The following is a 24,279-nucleotide window of genomic DNA, read 5'->3' as shown; positions in this document are numbered from 1 at the left end:
ACTGGAAGGGTTTTCCAGAAATAAAATACTGAAACCAACCAATTTAGGAGCTTTCTGCTATCAAAAGACTGATGATACTGTAGGGCAAACCAGATTTGCAACAAACATGTTGGTACTTCTAAAACTAATAACTACTATTGTACTGTATGCTCTATAAATGACCTATAAAATAGGTCTAAATTATCTGTCAGACTCATCCAGCTCATCTTCTCTGATCACGTTATCTTTATCATCATCATCCTAAAGCCTTGTTTACTCTAAGAGATTTTATATATATATATAAGCACTTGTCTGTATCAGCGCAGCTCCTCTTATGTTACAAACTGTGGAAGCAATAGTGCAGGAAAATACATGAAAATTTCTCCAATATAACACAACCCCTTGTGTGTTAAAATAGATCTTGCTTATCTTGCTAACAGTTAACTTGAGTTCAATCATTCACTCTATATGCTACATCTTGATTTAACAGCAAAAGAAAAACAGTAGTAAAAGGGACATTAGAATATTCATGTTATGAAGTAGATCATTTCCTTTCACCAAAGCTGCATTGTTCTCCAGTCTTCTAATTCCATTAACAAGCTGCCTCAAGTACCAGCTAGTATTCATTATTTATTGTTCATTATCCTAACCGGTTCACAGATTCATAATTCCAAGGCCAGAAGGGACCACTGTGATCATCTAGTCTGACCTCCTGTATAACACAGGCCATAGAATGTCCCCAAAATAATACTTCGAGCATATCTTTTAGAATAAAATTCAATCTTGATTTTAAAATTATCAGTGACAGAGAATCCATGCATCCCTTAGTAATTATTCCAGTGGTTAGTTACTCTCACTATGAAAAATGTATGCCTTATGTCCAGTCGGAATTTGTCTAGCCTCGACTTCCTGCCATTGGATCATGTTATACCTTTTTCACTGTTAGATTGAAGAGCCCGTTTTAAAGATTTGTTCCCCCATGTAGATACTTGTAGACTGTAATCAAGTCAGCTCTTAACCTTCTCTTTGTTAAGGTAAGCAGATTGAGCTCCTTGAGTCTATATTTATAAGGCATGCTTTCTAATCCTTTATTCATTCTCATGGCGTGGCACTTTACAAGACAGAAACAGACCAGGTGCTGTGGAATTTACAGTCTACAATTCAGTAAGAAATAAGTTTAAAATTAACCTTAATAAAAAACAAAAAATAGTCCATTAACCTTCTACACATGAGACACGTAATGGATGCAACCTTACCACATATACAGTACGACTATCCACATCTTTTGGTTGCTCACCCAGTGGCTGACGTCTTCTGATTCTAGTTCCCTCTAAATCCAGCTAAGAGCAACAAAGACAAATTAGGGCAGCATTTTCTACAGTCTTATCTGCCATCCCAACTACAGTAATAGCGGCTAAAAAAGAATGAAAAAACAATACACACTTCCACAACAGATGAGCTTTTAACTGCTCGGGCTATCAATTTCCCATCAGTCGTCAATTTTTTCATTTTGTTGAATGATACAAGAAGTGATATGTCAACATCTGGGGGAGGGAAAAAAAGCAAGTGGTGAAAAGAGTGCAAGTTCAAAAGGAAAGCATATTTAGGCCTCATTCACATGAGCAACAGATCAGTATTATCTAGGTGTTCTAAAGTATCATAGAAGCCACTGGGACCATTTCCATGCATAAGAACCGCAAGAGCATACCTCTGGGTTGAGTATTGACAAGAACTTACATAAAAGTAGATTTTTACCATCTGTAATTTAGGGTTTCAGTAAGCTTAGATTTTATTTCTCTTCCCCATTAACCCTCTTCCCAAAGGAATTTTGATCTATTCTTTCAACTCCCACTGGTAACTATTCTCTTTGGAAATAAATGAAGAAAACGCCCTTTCTATTGTGGTTTTATAATGTAAAAATCTTTTGCACTGAAGATGTGCCTTTCTTCCAAGCACTCACTTAGTGTTCAGATTCAACCCAATGCTTCCATTACAAAAGATCCCTTCACTCCCTCTATTTAGTAGTAATGAGTTATGTTGCTAAAAGTTTGACAGAAACTGTTACAATATATGTACTGGAAATTTTTTTACCAAGTTTATTTAACATTAACATGCAGAAAAAAGGTTAAAATATAGCCATTTGGAAGAGGGCTTTAACATCATTTTTAGATTGCATAGCTTTTGATATAAAGTAACTCTAGTACATTCATTTAGCATACAATCCCACGTAGGAGGATGTCCACAATACTTTACCAAAAAAATCAAAGGACCTTTGAGCCTGTACTAGTGTCATAAAATCACATCACATAACACAATACAGCGGAAAGAACCTTTTCCATCTTAAATGACAGGTATTCTGTGGTTCTTTAAGAAGCCTAACCAAAAAATCTGACACACCTGTAGCTTTTTGCTTTGTAAGGTAAAAGACAAATAAACCACACAAACAAAAATCAAAGGACAGACTACAGAACTCTCACTAGTCTTCCTTGCCATGCAAAGAAACAACCATTCGCTCATCCAAACATATCTAAAACACAAAATAAAAAAAGCTGGAACAAAACCAAAAGCAAAATTAAAGTGGGAGCTTCCATGATTCCATACCAGCTACATTATAAACCAAATATTAATAGTGAGATTGTATGCTTTCCTATTATTTTCACTGATGTAAAACAAAACAAAAACAAAATCAAAAGAACCACAAATTTTCACCCATGAAGATTCTCCAAAAGCACCATCATAATTGGCTGTAAGGGAAGGAAAAGAATAAGAATAAATAAGATTCCTCATATGAGCAGTACCCATATCTCTCTTATGAGTGGACGGTCATTGCTCCAGTTGCTTGAATGGGCTTTTTTCCTCCACAGCAGCTACACATACAGAATGCCTCTATAATTTATATATGCAATAATTCAGACCACCACCACTGCAGATGAAATTACAATTCAAAACAGAAATTTGTTTACCACTTTTTCTATTATTTAAGAGCAAACTTACATCCATCTCTAGATTTCTCTATTTGTTCTCGGAGAAATTTGTCTTTGTGAAGATTGACATCTCCAAACCAGAAATCCACTTGTTTTGCAATATCTGACAGCACCTGTTTAACCCTGGACCTTTTCTTTTTCTCTCGTTCCTTTTTCTGTTCAGTGCTTTCCTCTTCCATGGCTTTGCCTCTTACAGTTTCATTCTCTATCCCAGTCATTCTGTCATCTGAAAATTAAACATAACTTTGTAAAAATAGTAGGCAATACTGCTTTGCTCTTCTATTGCACCTCCCATCCAATAATTTCCAAGAGCTTTATGTTTGCAGTGTTGCTGTAGTCACGTTGGTCCTAGGAAGAAGAGCTGCATAAGCACAAAAACCTCATCTTTTTCACCAACAGAAGTTGGTTCAATAAAAGTTATGACCTTACCCACCTTGTCTTTCCAGAAGCTTATGCTGCGTATCAACAGCTAAGGATCTGGCTGCATGAGTTTCTGGTTTGAACCCCAAGTTTAAGAACAGTCTCTTTGTAGAGGAATCCCACACCAAAATGAATTTTAACACTTGACGGTAGTATTCAGCACAATTGGACTTGTGGTGGAAATGGGATGCACATAAGAAAATGGTCCTTGCCAGATCATCAAAAAGCTAAAACCCACCTCTGCGAGTACTTATACCAGGAAAGGATGTGGCGAGCCAACATTTTTCAAATGACATCTTCTGAGTACAGTAAAATGCATTTTCACTACATTGTTAATATTCTGTCAAAGATTTAGAGCACCATATTTTTGGGCTCACTGATGAATACTGTTTTTTGCAAGTCTACATTATAATCTGGATGTGCTGTATTTAAAAATAATGTTTTCCTTTTTCTCAGTTATTTGGGTCCTGATCTTATGAGGTGCTGTGCATCCTCAACTCCCACTGACCTAACCGGCAAATTGAGGGCTCTTGGCAACTAATAAAATAAAGCTCTTAGAAAACAGAATGTAACTGGAGCAAAGATAACAAGTTACATGGGTTTATATAATTAGAGAGAAAATATCAAACCTGGTCTTGGGCATCTATAAACTCTAATTCATTTTGAGCCCTGCTCACTTTTCAACCTTAAGAATGACCAGTCTTTCAGACCACTTTATTCTGTATGTGTAAAATAAAAACAGATACAACTTGGAAAAAGTGGGAAGCTGTCTAAAAATGAAGTTATCACAACGGTTGAAATATTTTCTGCATGATAGCTACATAAGTCTTCCCATTGCTTGGCCAATGGTTAATACTGCAATACAATATACCAGGAAGTGGTGCTTGTAGGGAGAAACATCAGAGAGGAAGCTCATCTTTATAACAAGATGGCATAAAAATGGAAATGGTTTTCAGATTATTGTGTAAATCAGGCTCCTCTTAGCAAGATTCCAGTTTATCTCCCTGCTGTGAGCTGACCATTCAAGATGATTTAAGGTCAACAAGTTGTCAATTAGTTTGAAAGGATAAGTGAGGTCATACTCTGACCACTGAGCCAGAAGTTCAACGTGAGTTCAAGTCACACAGCAAGACAAATGTCAGCAATGCAATACAGTACTTGGAAGGAGGCTAAAGGAAAAACTGTACTATTAATTAGAGGTACTTTTTTCATCAGATGCCTCTGATGAATGTCCAGTTAGAAGTTAAAGACTGCAAGCCAATTCTCTAAATAAGAATATTCAGGCATTATAGATGTGTTCCAGACAACATCCCCTCTCTGAAAAACAAACACCCACCCCCCTTAATATCCCAAGTCTCTGAAAGCTACAGCTCATCACAAAATGGCAGCTGTGCTTGTCTTGTCTACACCAGCACTTAACTATCAGTATCCAACCAATCTGTAAACAATTTAGGAAGCTTCAAGTATTAAGGACATTAGAAAACCAACTTTTAGTTTAGGCAAATTCTAGATTGTGCTGGGAGCATTAACCAGGTCCCAAATTGTGACTTTGCCAGAAGTCCTGAGCAAGGCTAGCTTGAAGATGCACTGCCCCAGGACTCAGAGTCACAATAAGATGCTCAAGGGAAGAAAGGGGATGACAAGTGAAGATGAATGCTCTATTACCTTGCAAAGAAACCTTTCTTCAACATGCCAGCTTAGCTGCACTGGCTGATGTACTTGTGGGGAGACAAGGGAGAGCCACAGCTCTAGTAGGAGGAGGAGTGATCCTGCAGAACAGGGGTAGTCAATAGGTGGACCCTGGGCCAAATCTGAACCACCAGACGCTTTTGAATAGACCCAGAAATTTTTTATTTACTTATTATAATCATTATTATTTTCTCTGGAATCTGGACCTTGACTATATCTTGACCAAGAAATTTAGACTGTGACAAAAAATAATTGACACCCCTGCAACAGAGGAAATCCTCCCTCTTTCATTGCTAGTCATGACTCTGGTAGCCAGCACAAGAAAATGCTTTGAATTAGCTGGGTCACAACCTGACACTGTATTGTAAAACTGGTGGAAACCAACACTATTATTTGTGGAAGAAGAAACTCATATTATTCCCTTTGAGTCATTCACCACTGAGGTTTAGGTTACTTGGCCTCAGCATCAAGTCAAACAATTGACATTCATTGGATTTGTATTTTAAAAACAAAGGATTGTACAAAAAGTCTCTTGGGTTTCAACCATAGTGAAGTCATAGAAAATGCTCAAAGATCAAAAAAGCTAGCACTCTCAATCATTGTCTTATGAATGGGACACTCAAAGTACTTTCCAATTTTTTCTGTTTTCTTACTCAAAGTAGCTATAGCAATATCCTGCTCTAGCACAATATCAACGGTCAGAACTACTTGATTTTACATAACTATATTAAAATCAGCATTAATGCATTTTCACAGTTAACATCTATTACCTAGAGGAGTATTTTCTAATTATTCTTCAATTTCCAACTGGCATGCACACCAGCTGCTCAGGTAATTTAAATAGAAAAGATTTTAAATGGAGCAGCACATTATGTACAAAGAGTCAAAGAACAGAAAGAACAAACAATAACAAAACTTATCAGTAAAAGCTATGGGCCAAACAATGCTATACTTCCTCAGATAAGCTTTTGTTGACTTCAGTGAAAGTTAGACATTTACAAGAATTACAGGACGTAAGCGACTGTCAAGCAACTGTGGTTTTGTCAGGAAAAAAAGCCTTCTTTTAACCAACAGAAATGGGTCAGAGGTTCACGAGTCACAGTGGTACTGAGAGATATGTTTAACGCTTACAATGCCAGATTCTATTCTACTCTCACACGTGCAAGGTGCTGCATGTAAAAAGAACTGGCAGCTTTGTTACAATGTTGAGCAGGTGTAAATGCAGTATGGTAGGGTTATCAAACTGAATTGGGGGCTGCAGAGCTGAACTTAGATTGCAGTCATTTAGAGTATGTTCTATAAGGTACTGTATTGGAAACTTGGGCTCAGACTCAGGTTTGAGCCCACCCCCTTATCATCCACTCACAACACTAATCAGCAAGGGGCCCATCCAAGGGGTGGGGGGGGAAAGAGGGGGGAGGGAAGAGCCTGATACTATGTGAGACTTGGGTCCAAGCCCTATCATTTTGTAGGGTGAATGCAGCTCAAGCAACAGACCCAAGTCAGAAGATCGGTGTAGCACATCCTGGGCAAGTGGGCCCAACTCCAGCAACTGTAAGCCCAGGTTTACAATACAGCCTGGATACTCAACCCAATGTACAAGCCTGGGTCGGGTATACAATGCAGTGTAGACATGGCCAGAGAGGCGAGTGCAGACCACAGCAGGGCAGAAGTCAACTCCCTCGCTACACCACTGCAGTGATCGCAAAGGAACTGCCCCTCCCCGTGCCAATGGCCTCACTCCGGAGTGCTAGGAGGGGGTGACACAGGGGGCAGCAATAGCACTTCGGAGTCACCCCCTGACGGACAAGAGGGAGGATCAAGTGATGAGCTGCGCCCCCCGCCCCAGCGCGCCTAACTCCACTAACGCCTCTTTCCCAGCGCACGAGCCGCGCGGAAGGGCCTTGACGCATGCGCGGAGAAAGCACCTGGCAGCGCCCCCTGCCCGCGGGGCGGAAGGGGTTACACGTTGCCCTAAATCCCCATGTCTCTCCCCCACCCCGTCCGGAGAGCCGGGCTTTCACCTGCCGCCGCGAGCTCCTGCGGGCTTCTGGCGGCGTGACGCAGAAGCCCGCGGCCAGAGAAGCCAAGCCCGCCTCCTCCCCGGGCTCCTGCCCTCCCTGGCGCAGCAGCAGTCACAGCATCGACACCAGCGCGCGACGCTCGGCCGCAGGAAGAAAGGCCCCCGCCTGCCCTTCTGCCGGATCCCAGCGTCAGTTCTCTGCGAAGGGCGCTCGCGAGCGCGTTCCACTGGCGCGCCGCCTGCCAGGCCGGGCGGGGCTTCCCATGCTGTCGCGCTGGAAAACAACGTCATCGACAGCGGGCGGCGCGGGAAACCTTCGAACTTGGGAGAAAGGGGGAGACCGCGAGAGGTGCGGGAAGAGAGGGGGAGGCCGGCTCCTGGCGCTCTGACACCCCCGCCCCCGCATCTCTCGGACGTAGCCCAGGCGCCACCCGGCCCCATCGGGGTCAGCACAGCGATCGCCCCTTAGCGCAACCGCGTCCGGTCTCACGTCGCCAGCCCTCCCTCCCCCGCCGTTTTTAACGGTGACCGGAGGGGCTCAGCGCTGCTGGGCTCGCGATCCGTGCCCGGGGGGTTGGGAAATACCAGGGCGGGGGAGGCCGGCTCGGGCTGCTTGTTGTTTATTACACCAGGACTAGCAGAAGTGCAGCGCCCGCTCGCCCTGTGGGCTCGGGAGGGGGCCTCCATAGAAACGGTCAGTCAGTGACATGACGCGTCTGGTGACGAAAACAAGAGTCCCCGGCCGTCGGGACGTACCCCTCTCTCGGCTCCGTGGCAGCATGTCTACCCTCGCCTCCTGTCTAGTCCTTCCGGCACCCGCGGCCTCCAGCCTAGCTAGCGTGTGAATTGCTGATGGGTGGATTGCTCCATGCATGCTCTCCAGAGCAGGGACTGCCTCTGGTCGATGTTTGTACAGTACTCTGGCCTCTAGAGGCAAAGAGCAGAAGCCCAACTTTTTTCCATTGCAGGTCACCTTAGTGCTTTCCATCAGCTTGCCCCAGAGACAGGATTTGCTATAAGTCAGTCCTGGTTCACTTTTTTTTCTTAAAGCTCTGCTATACCAAAGAAACCACTAAAAAGTATAGCACCTAATGTCTTGCTATCAGACAGAAAAAAAAATAAAAATAATATATAACTTTGAAATGTTAAGAACTTCAGTTACACTAATAACCCAACTTTCAAGGGTAAAAAGTATTAGTCTTTAACACTGGGATTTTTAAAAGCACTCAGTATTGCCTGAACTCTGCTGTCATTGAAGTCAAGTGGTAAAAGCCCCATTGACTTCAGTAAGATCAGTGTTTAGCTAACATGGAATACTTTTGAAAATTCCCTTGTAAATAGTTTGAGATGGTGGCTGTTAATCACCTTTAATATGAAGGGAGTGATATGAGAGCAAAATAATAATGTTTCATGCCCTGCCAGAAATATATGAGTACAGTTTGTTCTGGTACAAATCCTTTCAGAACCATAATACTTTCTAGGAATTAGTGCTGGATCAGAAAGAAAAGTTGATTATTTTTCGTTCTTTTAATTTCTCTCTTCCTCTGCTGCTGTTAAATTTGTAACTATGAAAACATAAGATACTGTCTTTCATAGAAATTATGCAGTACGGTCTTATTTTTAACATTAGGCATTATCAAAATTGCTGATTTATTCTAGGTCGTTAAGGCTTTCACCAGCTGCAGTTATATTCTTTCAGGAGACAATAAAACAAGCAACATGAAGTCTGTATTAGTGGCCCTATAATTCAGTCTACCTTAAAATATTGTACCCATTGATTCTTCGTAGCACATCCGCATTGTGCCTCAGGGGGCACATGATCAGGATTCATCACTGAATTTGGTCCGGTGGTTGGATCATTAGTATGGATCTGCAGTTATCTGCTTTATATCCGCAGATCATGTTTGCAGATTGGATGCAGATATACATTTTGTATCTGTGCAAGGCTCTAATCATTAGTTTCCCCTGGGCTGGGTGCTGGTGGGGAGTGCAACATAAATGCTAATCCATGCTGCCCACCCATTGACTGACAGATTCTATAATTTCCATTCTTATTCTTGTTCCATTTTGTTACTTGGGATGAGATAAGACTATCTGAAAATTCCCATTCTGCTCTTAAGTAACCATCTTTGTGTAAAATGGCTTGATTTAGCATTGTTATTAGCTCAAGTAAGGGGAAAGTGCAGACTTCTAGTATTGTTACAAGAATGGTGATGGGCCACAGAATCTGTGAATTGCACAGTTGGGAACATGATTTTCCATATATCTCTCTAAACAGTACAAAGACTGAGAAGAATAAATTTATAGGTAAAGGTTCGGAGCCACCTTGTGGTGAGTGTGTAGAATTTAAGAAGTTGAAAGACAAGACACTTTAAAACTGGAATTCATAATGAAAAAGGTAGCACAGCTTGAGAGACATTGTCATGAGAAAAAGCATGAATATATTTTATCTTCTAATACATGTTTTTGATTCAGTTGTAAATACATTTATGTAGAAAGAAAATATATTCTAATTTAATATCTGTTTATCTGCTAACAGCATAATCAGCATATTATGATTTTTCAAAAATACCTTTTGGGGACCAACTAGAAAAGTATCCTATGAGATATTTCAACTTGTCTCTACTGCTCTGACTGTTCGAATATAACAGCCCTAACCCGAATGTTAAAATATACTAAGTATTCTCATCCCTTCAGCTATGTTTTAATAGCTAGTCTAATCATCATATTTTTTTCTGTAATCTCTACAGCTTTCCCATGTTTTATGTCTTGCCGTGTGCCTTTTCTTATGTTTGATTACTTTTAAACACTTACTTATATTGCTGTCTACAGAGCCAGCCAGTGATTTCAAGAAGTTAGAGCAATTGCCAGTGTTAGCTGTGTTCCTTTGGTTGTGTTTTAATTGAAGTCTCAGCAACTGATAATGATGATTAAGATCCCAATGTAAGTGCAAGTCTTTACATCTAAATACAAGTTATTATGTTTAACATTTACTTTTCTACTCTATTGGTGTGTCAGTGTTTGAAGATGAGAAAATGTTTTATAAAATTTTGATTACTGTTGACTGCCTTAGGCCAAGATTTTCAAGGGTGACTAGTGATTTTAGGTGCCCAACTTGAGACACCTGAAAGAGGCTTGATTTTGCAGTATGTGTACTCAGCACTTTCAGAAGATCAGGCCCCTTTGTAGTGTTCAAAATTAGGTACCAAAAATGAAGCCCCACCAAGCCCCACTAGGGACTTGAAAATCTTTCTTAATTTGTTAGTAGTGGATATGTTGTTTTCTGTTTGAAAATTATTAGCCTAATAATTTTCAAAGTGTGCATTAATAAACATTAATTAAACTGATTTTTCAGAGATGTGCTAATATTATCAGGTAGAGCTTCCATTAAAATGAATAGGAGTTAAAGATGCTCAACACCTCTGAAAATTAGACCTCTTCTTGATATGTACTAAAAATACTATTTTTGCTAATATTTTTTATTTTTGTTAGCTTATTTTCACCATATGAGTATTTAGAACTCCAAAATTCCTTCACTAGCACCACCACCCAGTTTTTACCCCGTCTTACTTCCCACTCCCTTATAGGGAAAGTACGGGATGTGTGTCTTTTTTGTCTGACACTTGCATTGCAGGCGGAGTTGAATTCCAAATCTGCCCTTCTCTCTTTTGGGTAGGGTGAAGATCTGAATATCTGCAGTAAGCCTTTGGATTGCTTTGTTTCACCAAAGCAATGGCTTGTCAGGAGTTTACTGTGAGTCTTATTTTTATAATTGTATATAAAATTCAAATATGCATGTAGGACCTCTGTAAATAATTTGTATTTACATTTTTTTTAAAAAAATAAGATCTTGTACACTCATCAGAAGACAAAGAAATCAAAAGTATGGCAAGATGGAGTTTTGAAGACCAGTATTGGAGGAAATAAGGTGAAGAATTCAGGTTTAATACAGTATGATACTCTAATACTGTATCATATATAGTACTAGTCTTGCATCTTCTATTTGTGTCACTCTGTTTGCTTTTTGAAACACAATTGTTGTTTAAAATTATCCTATTTTGATACAGGCAACCTTATTTGATGACAGAGGACAATGTTTGGAGAGTGTATTTGTTAAATCTCAGGTATTTCATTATTATTTTTATAATAATTTAAAAGCTTTTATCCTTGTTTGGATAGTAAGTTGAGGCAGCATCTTTTATCTTCACATGGTCCAAAATTCCAAACACTACAGTTTTGTCTAGCTTATCATTGCTAATGTTCTGATCCTTGCAGCTGTTAAATTTTTGCATTAGAAAACAATCATCTGAACAGGTTGTCTGTATGTCACTGTATGTCACTATATGTAAAGCAGTACAAAGCAGTACATAGCAGATGTATTCAGTGGATAACTGACAAATGTGCTTATGGTGGATAATGAATAGTAACGTACAGTAAGTTTTCACTGCATGTGGTTGTGCAACCTACTAAGCTTGGAATATCCTCCTACTAAAGTATGTAATTCTTTCACACCATTTCTTTAAAAGCAAAAAGAAAAAAAACATCCTTCATAGACCTACCTATTCTAGAAAGCATTACAACTGCAATGTACTCTCACCATTACATGTTTGATTTTGATCTGTGTAGTACCTTTTCATGTTGCAAGCTCCTGAGGTGGAGAGCTGTTTGTTTGGTATTACTGAGTTATTGTACAGCCAAACACTGACGGACCTATATAAATAATTAGGATCTAAGGAGCTAGATGTTTAAAAACTTCATTTTTTTAAAGCTACAGTATTCAGTAATCTGAGCAAATTGGAGTTTTTACATTAAAACCTATACAAACATAATTTGAAACTAAGGGCTAATGTTTGCTTTCATATCTAGTCTGCTCCAGTTGTCTAGGATAGAGTGAATATTGCGTGTTATGCTTTCATTTATGACAATATTGTAAACAAAAATTCTTTCAGTATGCATACGTTTTGCAACATTTCGGATAAACTGTCATATTTTCACTGGCCATTACACACACTATCCCTTTTGTTCTTTGTCTCGACTAGGTGAAACCTGGAGATGACTTAGAAAGTGATCGATATTTGATCACAATTGAAGAAGCAAAAGTTACTGAAAACTGTGGTAGTGAGCAGCCAGAGAAAACAGAAGCTCCTGTATTGAACAGAAATAGTTTGAAGCCCACTGGTCTATCTCTGCCACATCTACCTGTTGGCTTGAAAAGAAAACATACTGTATGTTTTTGTTTCTTATGTATATTTGATATTCATATACAATTTAAAACATTAATGGAACCTCTTAAGTTGCACTAGTGTCAGGGAAAACCTATTTCAGAGTACTCAGTTGTTTCCCTCCTCCTGGTTGTGTATTCCCTGTACCTGCATCCAACTTAATGTCTTTCCTAGTGCTTTCTGCTTATCCAAGGAATAAGGCTGTGTTTTGGGCATGTAAGGGAGGAATTCCAGTGGAGTGAAATCAAGTGAGGTGTGTGTAGACAAGAAGATAAAAATAAAATGTTTGAGTATAATTCTCAGCAGCAAACTACATTAATATAAGTATATTGTTTAGAACTGTGACTTGTTAAATTCACACTAAATATGTCATCCTAGCCAGCTTTATTTTACAGCATATTAGGTTCGATTTAGTTACAGCTCGTTAACATTAAAGTATTAATGAAGAGTATTCAGCTTCCAGTGGATGCATTAGTACATATTTGGGTAGTACAAATAAAATAAGTAAGATGTATTGGAAATAAAATATGTAATTAAAATTTGTGCTGCCGCAGATGAACAAAACTAGCTTGCTCAGCATATGTAAGCATGTCTATTGTTTTGATACATATCATTCTGTGAATTCTTATGCATGTATATTTCAGCAGTCTCTGTTCATACCATTATCCTTAAACGTCTATCAAATTTTCTCTTACTACCTTTTTTCAGAGGGGCTCAAAACATTACATGGTTTGCACAATAATGTATATGTTGCAGTGCCTGGGAACAGAGTGGCTTAATGCCAGAGTTTCAGTATTAAATGTACTGATACATTTTTGTGCTTTGGGGGGACTGTAATATTATCAAAAGTTATTTTTTCCTGGTTTAATAGATCTGTTATGTTTAGCATCATTGCCGCTCTTAAGGGTGCAATACAAAAGAAGCATAATTTGGGGTTGTTCAATGAATGTGTCAAATTGTTTGATAAGAACATGCAGCATAAAAGGTGGCCTGTTGCTTTTTACTGTTTAGGTTTCAAATTTAAAAGCTGATTTATGAATAAGATTAAAATTAAAAACTTTTCTTTTAGGGCTTCCAGGGGCCACGTCAAGTTGAAAAGAAAATGGTGCCAATGGAAGATGATGCAGCAATAATATCCCCTTCATCTAAGTGGTCTCAGTCTTCCTTTCCGTCTCAGTTGCATATCACCTCTCCTTTATTTTCTACTACTTGCAAGAAGGATGCAAAAACTAATTTACCGTCACACTCTAATAATGATGCTTGCGCAAGTAGCGATAGAGACGGTATGTCTGTCTCCTCACTGGTTTCCACTTCTTATATTGGCATTCCCAAAGAAGTGATACACAATAGAAACCACAGCATCTCCGTTTCTGAACAGATGGAATCAAATTGTCAGATAATCGATGGTGAGGCAGTCTCACAGAACATCAGGAGCAAAGCACAGATTATAGCACTTCTGAAATCCAAGCCAACACAACTGTGCAAAGAGCAAAAACCTTCTGAAATCACAGAGTGTTTTTCTGGATGTCAGCCATCAGAAAGCACAGGCATTTTATTTAAACGAAAGAGTGAAACTCTATCTGGACATATGGATAACTCTGACAGAGAAAGCACCAAGAATATACAGCACCAGTATACTACAGAGAAAATTATAACTAATAATTGTTGGGATGTTTATATGCCGCCAAGTTCAACAGAACTATCTTGTGATGAAGAAGTCACAGAAAGGAGACATGACAAAACAAGTAATTTAGGTTTGGATTTACAAGACCCTTACAACCCAAAGGTTTCACAGTTCAAGACAGCTTTTGTGCAGCCTGTTGAAAAAGAGCTAAATTACAGTTGCATGAAACTATCAGATCATGAGAGGCAATACAGCTGGGATTGTAAAATAGCTTCTCAAGCTTCTGCATCCAGCAGAAGTGACTGGGCAACTCAACTGTCAACTATTAATGAAAGCTCTGGCGAAGACCAATCAAATACTTGTGTATTATCTGAATCAAACATAAATAAAGAGAGTAACATTCAATTTGTCTCATCTTCAGGAGAGGTTTATTCTAGAAGCACAAATGGGTCCATTACCTTTGAAATAAATCTCCCCAAATCCAATGAACATGCAGTAACTGAGAGTCTTAAAGATTCAGCAGTTTCTTCTGCTCAGTCACAAAGTCAACCTCTGCCAAGAATAAATTCAGGAAGTGTAGTTAATGAGTCTAGGATTTCTGGGGACGTAACATGGGCTGATCCTGGAGCTATAAATGAGGAATTAACTGTATGTGGAGATGTTAGTGATCAAGCTGAACAGTTCATGGAAATTAACTTCAATCTGTTGGATGCTTTTGATTTTAGTGACACAGATGATAAAGTAGTATGTGAAAGTAATATGTTTTCACAGGGTTCAGCATGCTTGACAAAGGGAGCTATGGCACAAAATGGTGAGAGGAGGGTTCACAGGAACTGTGAAGTAATGCTACATAGTAATGAGGAAAGAGTTGTCAAATATTCAACAATGCTGGGAGAGAGAGATGATAATCAGATCAGAGAGTCTCTGCCATTAAAACTTTGTGATGAAACCTATGAAGGTTTTGACAAGAGTGTGAAAGATGCTCTAACTCCTTCTTTGATTGAACTGGGACACTCAGAGGCTGAAAACATTGTAAAAGGGATGAGTGCAAGTACATTAAATATTGAAACCACTGGCAGTGAGAGAGGCTTTGATTTCTCACCAGTGTGTACTGTTAGTGACTTACTAGTGAATAAAAAGTGCTCTGATGATTTTGTGCACAGTGGAGTCAGTAATTATGAATGTGATACTAAGAACAACAAGTTTGAGAAAACTGAAATTATTTCATATATTCCTGCTACTTTACAAACTTCTGTCATGGACAAAAATCCTGAAAAAGATGTTCTACATCTTGGAGGCACAAACTCCCAGGATAATTCTTTAGAAAATTACTTGGGTGCTAGTGGTGATGACATTAAACCAGTTAGTTCTTTACTAGCCTTACCACTAAGGGCTTGCAATTCCAATGACCCATGCCAGTATATTACAAGTAAATACTGTATTGCATTTGATACATTAGATAAAGAACATACACAGGTTTCCAGAACTGCCTCTTATCCTTTAACAAAAGGGCATTCATCTTCAAAGGGAGGCGGAATAGGTGAAATGGAGTTTGAAAATGGATCAAGCATCATGCCTTCTATCCACGAAGCCAGGGAAGGTGAAAGAATGGGAACTGATTGCTTGAAACATTTGGCTCAAATTGATAATTCCTCAGGGCTTCCTGAGTTGGCAAATGGCATTTCTCTTTTAAGATCTTTGACTGAACATAAGACCGCATTAGACAGCTTACAAATGATGGAGGAAAATAATAGTTTGCTGTATCAACGAGAGACTACTAAAGAGAAAAGTGAACCAGCTGAAGAATTGGAAGGTTAGGTCAAATTCCATTTGACATTGGATTATGGCATTACATTTTTAAATATTTGATTTCTACATTAGTGTTTGACCTGGCTGCTTTATTTTCCCATAAAGATTTAATTCTATTGAAAAAAAGTATTTCCAATCAGAAAATTAAATTTTGGTACGAGTTTTATATGTTCTACAGATGATATCTTATACTCTCCATGAGTATCTTGGAATAGATAAACAAAAAAACTTATTTTTATCTAGTCTCAACAGAGGAGACAAGGATTGAATGGGCATGGAGACTGAACTGCCTTTCAACCCTAGAAGTCATCATTTTAGGTCATGTTGAAACATGCTGCAGGGGAAGCTTGCACTATCACTTTGTACTGTACCTGTTCTGTAGTTAAATAAAATGCTTCAGTTTCCAGAACTGCTAGTCATAACTTTTCACTAATATTAGAATTCACAATTTAATTTTTTTTTACAGTTAATTTCATGTAGGATCTGGTCCTGCATCACTGAACGCAATGGGATTTTGCCATTGACTCCTGTGGATATAGGATTGGGCCCTTTAACAGAGTTTGTAGGAAAAATGATGACCATAATAGTGACTAAGCGGAATGTTATGCTTCATTATTGCCTGAAAGTTGGAGGTCGACTCCCCCACCCCAAGCCAGAGAATGCTGGAACAGCTAGAAAATAGAAGGATTGAAGATGGATGATTTGTTACACAAAACTGCAAAAGACAAATAGAGTAACATTTTGTATTGATAATTAGTTAACATCACAGTTTTGGCTACAGTGAGTAGGCTCTTAGGCTTGACCTAAACCTCATTGAAGTCTTTACATGGACTTCAGTGGATTTGAGAGCGGGGCCCACTAACATTTGAGTCTGGGGTAAGGATTTAACTTATCAACATGGTAATTTGTAAGCATTGAAATTTGACAATTTTTATCAAAGTATACCATTAAAATTATTGAAAGAAAATTGAAAACTGATTATGGGTCAAATTCTGTCTGCAGTTATTTATGCATTGCCATTTAAACTAATTGGACAGTATTTAGCCCTAATATGTTTTTAAAGTGAGCAGCACAACATGTGAAGGGAGAGCAATCTCCAGAAGTAAGATTTTTTTTTGAAGATGGCTTCCTTTCATTTTGAGATTTAAAATAAACAGTGTTTTCCTCAAGCCGTTGTCATTTGTATATTAAACAAAGATTTAAAATGATAAAAATCTGACCCCGCATATGTAATAGAAAACACATAAGGGGGATCAATTCTGAACTTAGTGGTAGTTGAGGAAACAAAGCAACTCTTACAACTGGATGAACAGCTGTAATTCCTGGAAAATGTATAACCAGGTAGGAGAATGTATACTTGAGCCACCTGAAAGCAATATCTGTTGTATATTGCAATTTTATTTCAGATTTCCCATTCTAGCAGTGGGCCCTGATAACATGATTACTCAGTGGTGAATTAGAGATGCTAATTTGAAAAGTGTGGTATAACAATCTGAAAATAATTTAAAAAAACAGACATAAAGGTATAACCAGCCAAAAAAAGAATTTATGCTAACTACTTTAGCAAATATCAAGCCGCCAGTGCCAACAACTGTAATTGCTGGCCTCGATTAATTTAAAATTTGTTTTCAGTTATTTAAAAAGGATATTGCTAAATATCGTTTAAGTAGTCTTTAAGCTTTTCAAATATCTAAGGAGGTATTACAAAAAAAGAAAAATACAAATTCGGTCCTTAGCGGAAACATTTACTTTGGCAGTTTTCAGTTAATGTAGCTGTCCTTTTTCAATTCCTTTTGAAGAGTTCCACCCCACCCTCCTACCCCCACATCAAAAAATGGTTACATTAAAAGCACTGGGTTTGGCTTTTTTTTTTTTTTTTTTTAAAGGAAGCTGCGTGTTTTGACACTGGATTAGTTCCAAAGATGTTAGGATCTTTTGTCAATCAATTTTTTTTGTCTCTTCCCATGTGAAACTTTCATATACTTGCTTTTATATCAAAACTACATGAAGAAAAATATTAATTAGTAAGGTCCTCATCCTTCAAAGACTTAACTTTACTTATATGAGCAGTTGCCAGTGTCTTCAGGGATAGGGTATTATGCTGGAATGTTGGGTTTTTTTCTTATATATGACCATTGAATAGCCTAGGAAATGGCTTTAAAAAAAATTTGACATTCTTGGAATGAAGTAGTAACAGCTCCAGAGGACCTCTTACAGTAATTTGCAGATTTAAATGTGTATCGACAGTGTATCAGCCTCTTTTGGAGTGGTATTGTCAGACTATTTTATATACACCACTGACATAAGCATGTGCAAGAAGTATGTGTGCTAAAATACCTTCTGCAGTTTTTGGTACTTGGTAGCAACTTTCTTAAACATGTGCCCCAAACCTGAATATCTTATTTCCATGAGTAGTGCCATTGACTTCAAGGGGATGACTACTTACATGAGTAAGGGTTGCAGGATCAGACTGTATAAATGTTCAGATTTTTTCTGATTGAATTGAAATTGTAACTAAGACTTATGTTTTTCCTTCTTTTGTAGCTAGGCAACAGTTAGCTGAAGTCTCTTATTCAGAAGATATGCAGACATCTTATTTCTACTTTGACTCTCCTGAGTTGATGGTAATAAAGTTCATATACATGTTCCTATACAAAATAAAATCAGCTCCCGTGCTGCTCATTAAATCCACTTGACGCTTTGAGAAACCACAGTGGTTGAGCTGCGGGATGGAATATAAACAAATAATGTAATATACCTACATACTTTTAATTCAACACATTATTAACCTGTGATCCTCATTGCCAAAATATATTGCTCATAAGGTTTAAGGCCATAAGGGACCACCAGACCATCTAGTCCTACCACCTGTATATCAGGCCACCAATACCACACACACGCGAAACCCAACAACCAAAATTAGACCATAGTATTACAGCCACAGAAGATTAGATTCTTATGTGTCACAAGCAGAGAATAGGAGGGACCGAGGTCTACCAGTGCCCAGGACACTCACAATGGCAGGAAAATGATTGAGAGATAACCCTGATAATCCTACCAAGTGACCCACCCCCACTCACTGCAGAGAAAGGCGAAATCACCCCAGAGTCACTGCCAGTTGGACCTGGAGGAAGATTCCTTCCTGAACCCATGTATAGCAATCACTTAGACCCTGGGCACATGAAGAAACGGCCAGCCCAAGTATCAGAGAGAGAGAGAGAGAGAATGCTTGGTGCCACTTCAGAGCCCTGAGACTCACTGTCCAATGTCCTATTTCCAGTCATGGCAACCCCTGATGCTTCTAGGGAAAGAGACCAAAACAGAAAAACCCACACACCTCCCAGAATACACAGGAGGGAAAAAAGCCTTTCCTGACACCTTCTGCTAGCTGAAGCCATGAAGGATGAGCTTTAAGGAACATAAGACAAACCGGAAGTGAGCCACAGGGATTCTGACCTCTGTCGTGTACCGTCACAAGCAACCCTGTTTGTCCAGCTCTCTCTCACAACTAATGAAGTTGTTTGCCCCCACAATTCCTATTATGCATCTGTTCCAGAAGTTCACGCATCTGATGGTTAGAAAACACCTAATTTCCAGCCTGAATTTGTTCATGGCCAGTTTATATCCATTTGTTCTTCCCAACATTACCCTTTAGCTTAAATAGCTCTTCACCTCCCTGGTACTTACTCCTCTGATGTATTTATAAAGACTAATCATATCCCCTCTGTCTTCTTTTTGCTAGACTATAGAAGCCAAACTCTTCCAGTCTCTCATATGTCTTCCTTTTTCCTGATCATCCTAGAGCTATTGCTTGCACCTGTTTGTTTAAATTCATCTTTCTAGAACAGTAGTTTTCAACCTGTGGTCCGTGGACACCTGGGGTTCCACAGACTATGTCTAAGATTTCCAAAGGGGTCTGTACCTCCATTCGAAATTTATCGATCCACAAATGAAAAAGTTGAAAACTACTGTTCTAGAATATGGATCAGCAGAATTATACACAGTATGTCAAATGAGGTCTTAACAGTGTCTTGTTCAATGGCATTAAGACTTCTCTCTCTCTCTGTGTGCTGGAAATGCCTCACTTAATACATCCTGAGACTGCATTTGCCTTTTTCACAGCTGCATGGGTGGTTTGTAGTCCTCCTGGGGTCAACCTACAGACCCGGGTTTCTCCTCTGTTGCTTCCAACTGATAAGAATTTCTGATATAAACTGTGCTCATGATTAGACCCTAAATGCATGATCTTGCATTTTGTACTATATTATTTAGGTTAAGAGCTTATCAGGACATTTATATAAAATATTCAGAGTTGTATTCGATACCATAAAAGTGCTACATCTTCAAGGGAAAAGCCAACCACAGTATGCCTAGGATTAGAAAGAAACTTCTCTTTTGTGTAGGTTATTCTCTAACTGTTTCTTACATGGTTTCTTAACACCTTCTTCTAGAGCATCTGTCCACTTTTAAAGGAAGGACACAGGTCTAGATAGATCACTTGTCCCTTCTAGTATGGTGATTCTTATGTTCCTACCGAGTTTAATTTTTAAATGAGGAACTAATAACGCCAAGTTTTCTTGTAAATGTACTCGGAACTTCTGCCCTTCCTACCACAGTTAATCTAAGGAAAACTTAAACTGCTTCAATTTTTTTCCTGTTTACAGTCTACAAAATGTGAATGTCATTTGAAATTTTATTAAAAATTAACTATATTTTGTACAATTTAACTGCAATGAATACTAGACACCAGACAAACCACTGAAATATATCTCATATCGAAGGATTAAATAAACAATAGATAATCACTGTTTTTATTTGCACAGATGCCATTGCTTCTGCCAGGAAACCAGTATGACATTTTATCTACAGTGGATGAACCATTTAAACCTTTACAGGTTGATTGTCTTTAAAAATAAGAGTGGCTAAAAGATATGTTCTTTATAGCATATTTATGTGTTTTTCCATTGTAAGATATTATGCTCAAACCTGAGAATACTAATGCTTGTGTTTAGAATCAAGCACGTAAATATATTGAAGTCAGCTGGACTACTCACATGCTTAAAGCTACACATTTGAGAGTGTGTGTGTGTGTTGGACTGGGGCCTTAGTTTGGATGAGCTGTGATTGTATTAGTAAAAATTCCCTTCTTGAATCATTATTGCCTTAAAAAACATACCAAATAAATCAATGATGGCAGAATAATGTTGAAGTTTAATTTTTTGAAGGGTGAGAAGGTAAGAGGGAGAGGATATTGTTATTAATTTACCAGTTTGGCCCTACAGGGTGAAAGAACACACTTCTTGTTTCAGCCTCAAACAGTGAAATATTCTACACACAAATTCCAGAATTTTCAATATTTTAAAAATGTCATTGCATTTATATTATCATCTTTAATATGATGTACCAAATGGTTCTGCTCTGAAATGACATGTATACACACATGTATCTCATGCTCTTACAGCTCCAATTCTTGATATATAAAGGATCTAAGGGCTATTTAAAAGAACAATTGTTTCATCATTCTGCTTACATGCCTTTGATGGCTAACCATGGGATCTTGTTCATGTAATCCTCCTCCTTCACACCCTACTATTCTGGGGCCTGCTTTGTTCTGTCTTGCCTGAAACTAGATTGTAAGGCATTAAGCACAGCAGCACATTTATTTTGTCGATCTAGTGGGAGGTGCCTGGCACCCTTTTCAGTGCTGTAAAACAAACAGTAGTTACAGTCCCACACTCCCCTGATAAAATTCCCATCCACCTTAGTAAGAGATTAATGGGATTGGGCATACAAGTGAATATTTTCAGTCTGGTTTGGAAATTAGAATGAATGATCTGGAGGATGGTGTGGATTGCACTCTCAGCAAATTTGCGGATGATACTAAACTGGGAGGAGTGGTAGATACGCTAGAGGGGAGGGATAGGATACAGAAGGACCTAGACAAATTGGAGGATTGGGCCAAAAGAAATCTGATGAGGTTCAATAAGGATAAGTGCAGGGTCCTGCACTTAGGACGGAAGAATCCAATGCACCGCTACAGACTAGGGACCGAATGGCTAGGCAGCAGTTCTGCGGAAAAGGACCTAGGGGTGACAGTGGACGACAAGCTGGATATGAGTCAGCAGTGTGCCCTTGTTGCCAAAAAGGCCAATGACATTTTGGGATGTATAAGTAGGGGCATAGCGAGCAGATCGAGGGACGTGATCGTTCCCCTCTATTCGGCATTGGTGAGGCCTCATCTGGAGTACTGTGTCCAGTTTTGGGCCCCACACTACAAGAAGGATGTGGATAAATTGGAGAGAGTCCAGCGAAGGGCAACAAAAATGATTAGGGGTCTAGAACACATGACTTATGAGGAGAGGCTGAGGGAGCTGGGATTGTTTAGTCTACAGAAGAGAAGAATGAGGGGGGATTTGATAGCTGCTTTCAACTACCTGAAAGGGGGTTCCAAAGAGGATGGCTCTAGACTGTTCTCAATGGTAGCAGATGACAGAACGAGGAGTAATGGTCTCAAGTTGCAGTGGGGGAGGTTTAGATTGGATATTAGGAAAAACTTTTTCACTAAGAGGGTGGTGAAACACTGGAATGCGTTACCTAGGGAGGTGGTAGAATCTCCTTCCTTAGAGGTTTTTAAGGTCAGGCTTGACAAAGCCCTGGCTGGGATGATTTAACTGGGACTTGGTCCTGCTTCGAGCAGGGGGTTGGACTAGATGACCTTCTGAGGTCCCTTCCAACCCTGATATTCTATGATTCTATGAATTAGAATGGGGAAGCTGAAAAGCAAAATGTTATAGAATGCTATTAAATTTTGAAAATAATGGCAGTCATAACATTGCTTGCTGCAATCATTCTGATAAATATTTCTTTAAGGTTCTTCATACACTGCCCTATTTCCTACATTCCTATCCATCAGCCATTCTCTTGCATTGACCCTTCCCACCCTGGGCAAAGCGGTCTCAGTGACTGATTTTTTTGTTTCTAACAATTCCATATCCAGAATCTTTAATGGGATACTACAGTGTGATGAAATAGGCCCTGGCCAAAAAGATGGGTAACGGTTGCCCCCAGTGGTCCCACTGCAGATCGAAGAAAAGAAGTGTCGTATCTTCTTAAAATGGTTAAAGGATCTCTAGTGGAGCTGAATCTGGGATTAAGTATCTCCTATTCCAAAATACTTACTGCCTACTCCCACTGCTATAGTATGCTGATATCTCCCCCCAACTCCCCAAGCTCTTGGTATTATTACTGGCATTTCGTTGTTGTTGCTATTTTCCCACTTTTTTTTAATTTTCACGATTTAAGAGTTCTCTTACTGCTTTCTAGCATACTTTACTAAGAGCTGCAGTGCTTGATTGAATTGAGGGTCATGGTTAGACTGTGTGATGACATTTGCTCAGTGCCTGCCTGCATTATGTTGATTTTATCTAGTACTGTTATTAGCCCTTTGTTTTAACCCTCAAGAATTAAAATTTATCATGTTCTTCCATCTGACAGAAATAGGCACCTTTCTAAGCACATTCTTCTGTTTCTCCCCATACAAGCTGTGTACTAAAGTTAGTCAACAGTGGGGCCACGAGTTTTCTGGCTTCCAAACAGTGGGCATGAGTTACAGTATTCTCCAGTGTATAGACATATTAGCTGCCAGAAAACTCTTGAGATCTATATCCGGGTTAAATGTTAAATTCAGAACTTTTTCCATGAAACAAATTTTGACTTCAAGCCAGAATAGGTCCTCCTTCGCAAAAATGACTATGTACAGAATAACCAATCACACTGTCTGACCAATTTGCTCTTGTTGCTTTGTATCCAGCAATCTTCCATGAACAACAAAGGAGAGAAATCTGTTGCTGCTCTCCTAGCTGTAGTACCAGGCCAGGAAACCTTTGTCCACCAACCAAAGGTACAGTCTAAGGAGTTCAAGTGCTAACAATGCCATATGTCTTTAAAATTTAAGATAGAATGCTGAGTAAAGTTCCAATCGAAAATATTTAACAAACATTCATCTTAGGCCTCCCAATTTGTTCGCATTTTAATAGAACTTTCTGTATGCAGTTTATTATGGATTGCAAATTCATAGTTCACTAAATGAAAGAAGAATGTCACAATTTTCTTTTGAATTAAAGATGTGGAAAATAGTTTGTGCTGAGTTGCAGAGACATGCGTGAATGCTTGCCCTATACAGTATTGTAAGAGCAAACAAATTGTGTTTTCCTTTCTATAATCGGAAACAGATTATCTGTAAATATATTGTTACTAAACAGTTTTTGCTTTCATTTAATAATATCACAATATGTTATATAGCCAGTTGAATTTCAAGGGCACCACGTACAAGGATCAGCGGCTAGTGAGTTAGTGAGGAGACCTCCCTACTCACAGCTAAAATGGAATCAATACCCAGATACTGTTGAGCACGAAAGCCTCACAACAGATAATTATTTATTGTCACCCCACTTACCAAGCAGTTCTATCGTGACTGGCCTAATACAGGTAAATTGAGGTTTGTTCTAGTTGCCTTTCCTTAGTCTAATC

The 24,279-nt window shown here is 38.9% G+C and overlaps 2 protein-coding genes across 6 annotated transcripts in view; one reads left to right on the top strand and one right to left on the bottom strand.

Moving 5' to 3' along the window:
- LARP7 (La ribonucleoprotein 7, transcriptional regulator) overlaps nt 1-7,231 on the bottom strand; it is a 36,090-nt gene extending 28,859 nt beyond the window's left edge. For 2 of the 5 annotated variants that reach the window (XM_007054427.4, XM_043545344.1), the window contains exons 1-4: nt 7,097-7,231; nt 2,974-3,189; nt 1,423-1,523; nt 1,236-1,319 (exon numbers count right to left, since the gene is read on the bottom strand). In XM_007054427.4, the coding sequence (XP_007054489.3) occupies nt 1,236-1,319; nt 1,423-1,523; nt 2,974-3,181 (393 nt within the window). In that variant the 5' untranslated portion in view covers nt 3,182-3,189; nt 7,097-7,231. Of the gene's footprint in view, nt 1-1,235; nt 1,320-1,422; nt 1,524-2,973; nt 3,190-7,000 lie in introns of all 5 variants that reach the window. The other 3 variants (XM_043545343.1, XM_037897058.1, XM_043545345.1) reach the window with 3 other exon arrangements.
- Nucleotides 7,232-7,566: 335 nt separating this feature from the next.
- Nucleotides 7,567-24,279, top strand: part of ZGRF1 (zinc finger GRF-type containing 1) — a 46,208-nt gene continuing 29,495 nt past the window's right edge. The window contains exons 1-9 of the mRNA XM_037896461.2: nt 7,567-10,038; nt 10,772-10,848; nt 10,943-11,023; nt 11,163-11,219; nt 12,135-12,320; nt 13,387-15,754; nt 18,295-18,374; nt 23,561-23,650; nt 24,052-24,237. Of these exons, the coding sequence (XP_037752389.1) occupies nt 10,828-10,848; nt 10,943-11,023; nt 11,163-11,219; nt 12,135-12,320; nt 13,387-15,754; nt 18,295-18,374; nt 23,561-23,650; nt 24,052-24,237 (3,069 nt within the window). The 5' untranslated portion in view covers nt 7,567-10,038; nt 10,772-10,827. The remainder of the gene's footprint in view (nt 10,039-10,771; nt 10,849-10,942; nt 11,024-11,162; nt 11,220-12,134; nt 12,321-13,386; nt 15,755-18,294; nt 18,375-23,560; nt 23,651-24,051; nt 24,238-24,279) is intronic.

This window comes from Chelonia mydas, chromosome 4 (assembly GCF_015237465.2).
Source record: "Chelonia mydas isolate rCheMyd1 chromosome 4, rCheMyd1.pri.v2, whole genome shotgun sequence".
In the NCBI taxonomy this organism is placed as follows: Eukaryota; Metazoa; Chordata; order Testudines; family Cheloniidae; genus Chelonia; species Chelonia mydas.
This window is presented reverse-complemented; position numbering and strand designations above follow the sequence as displayed.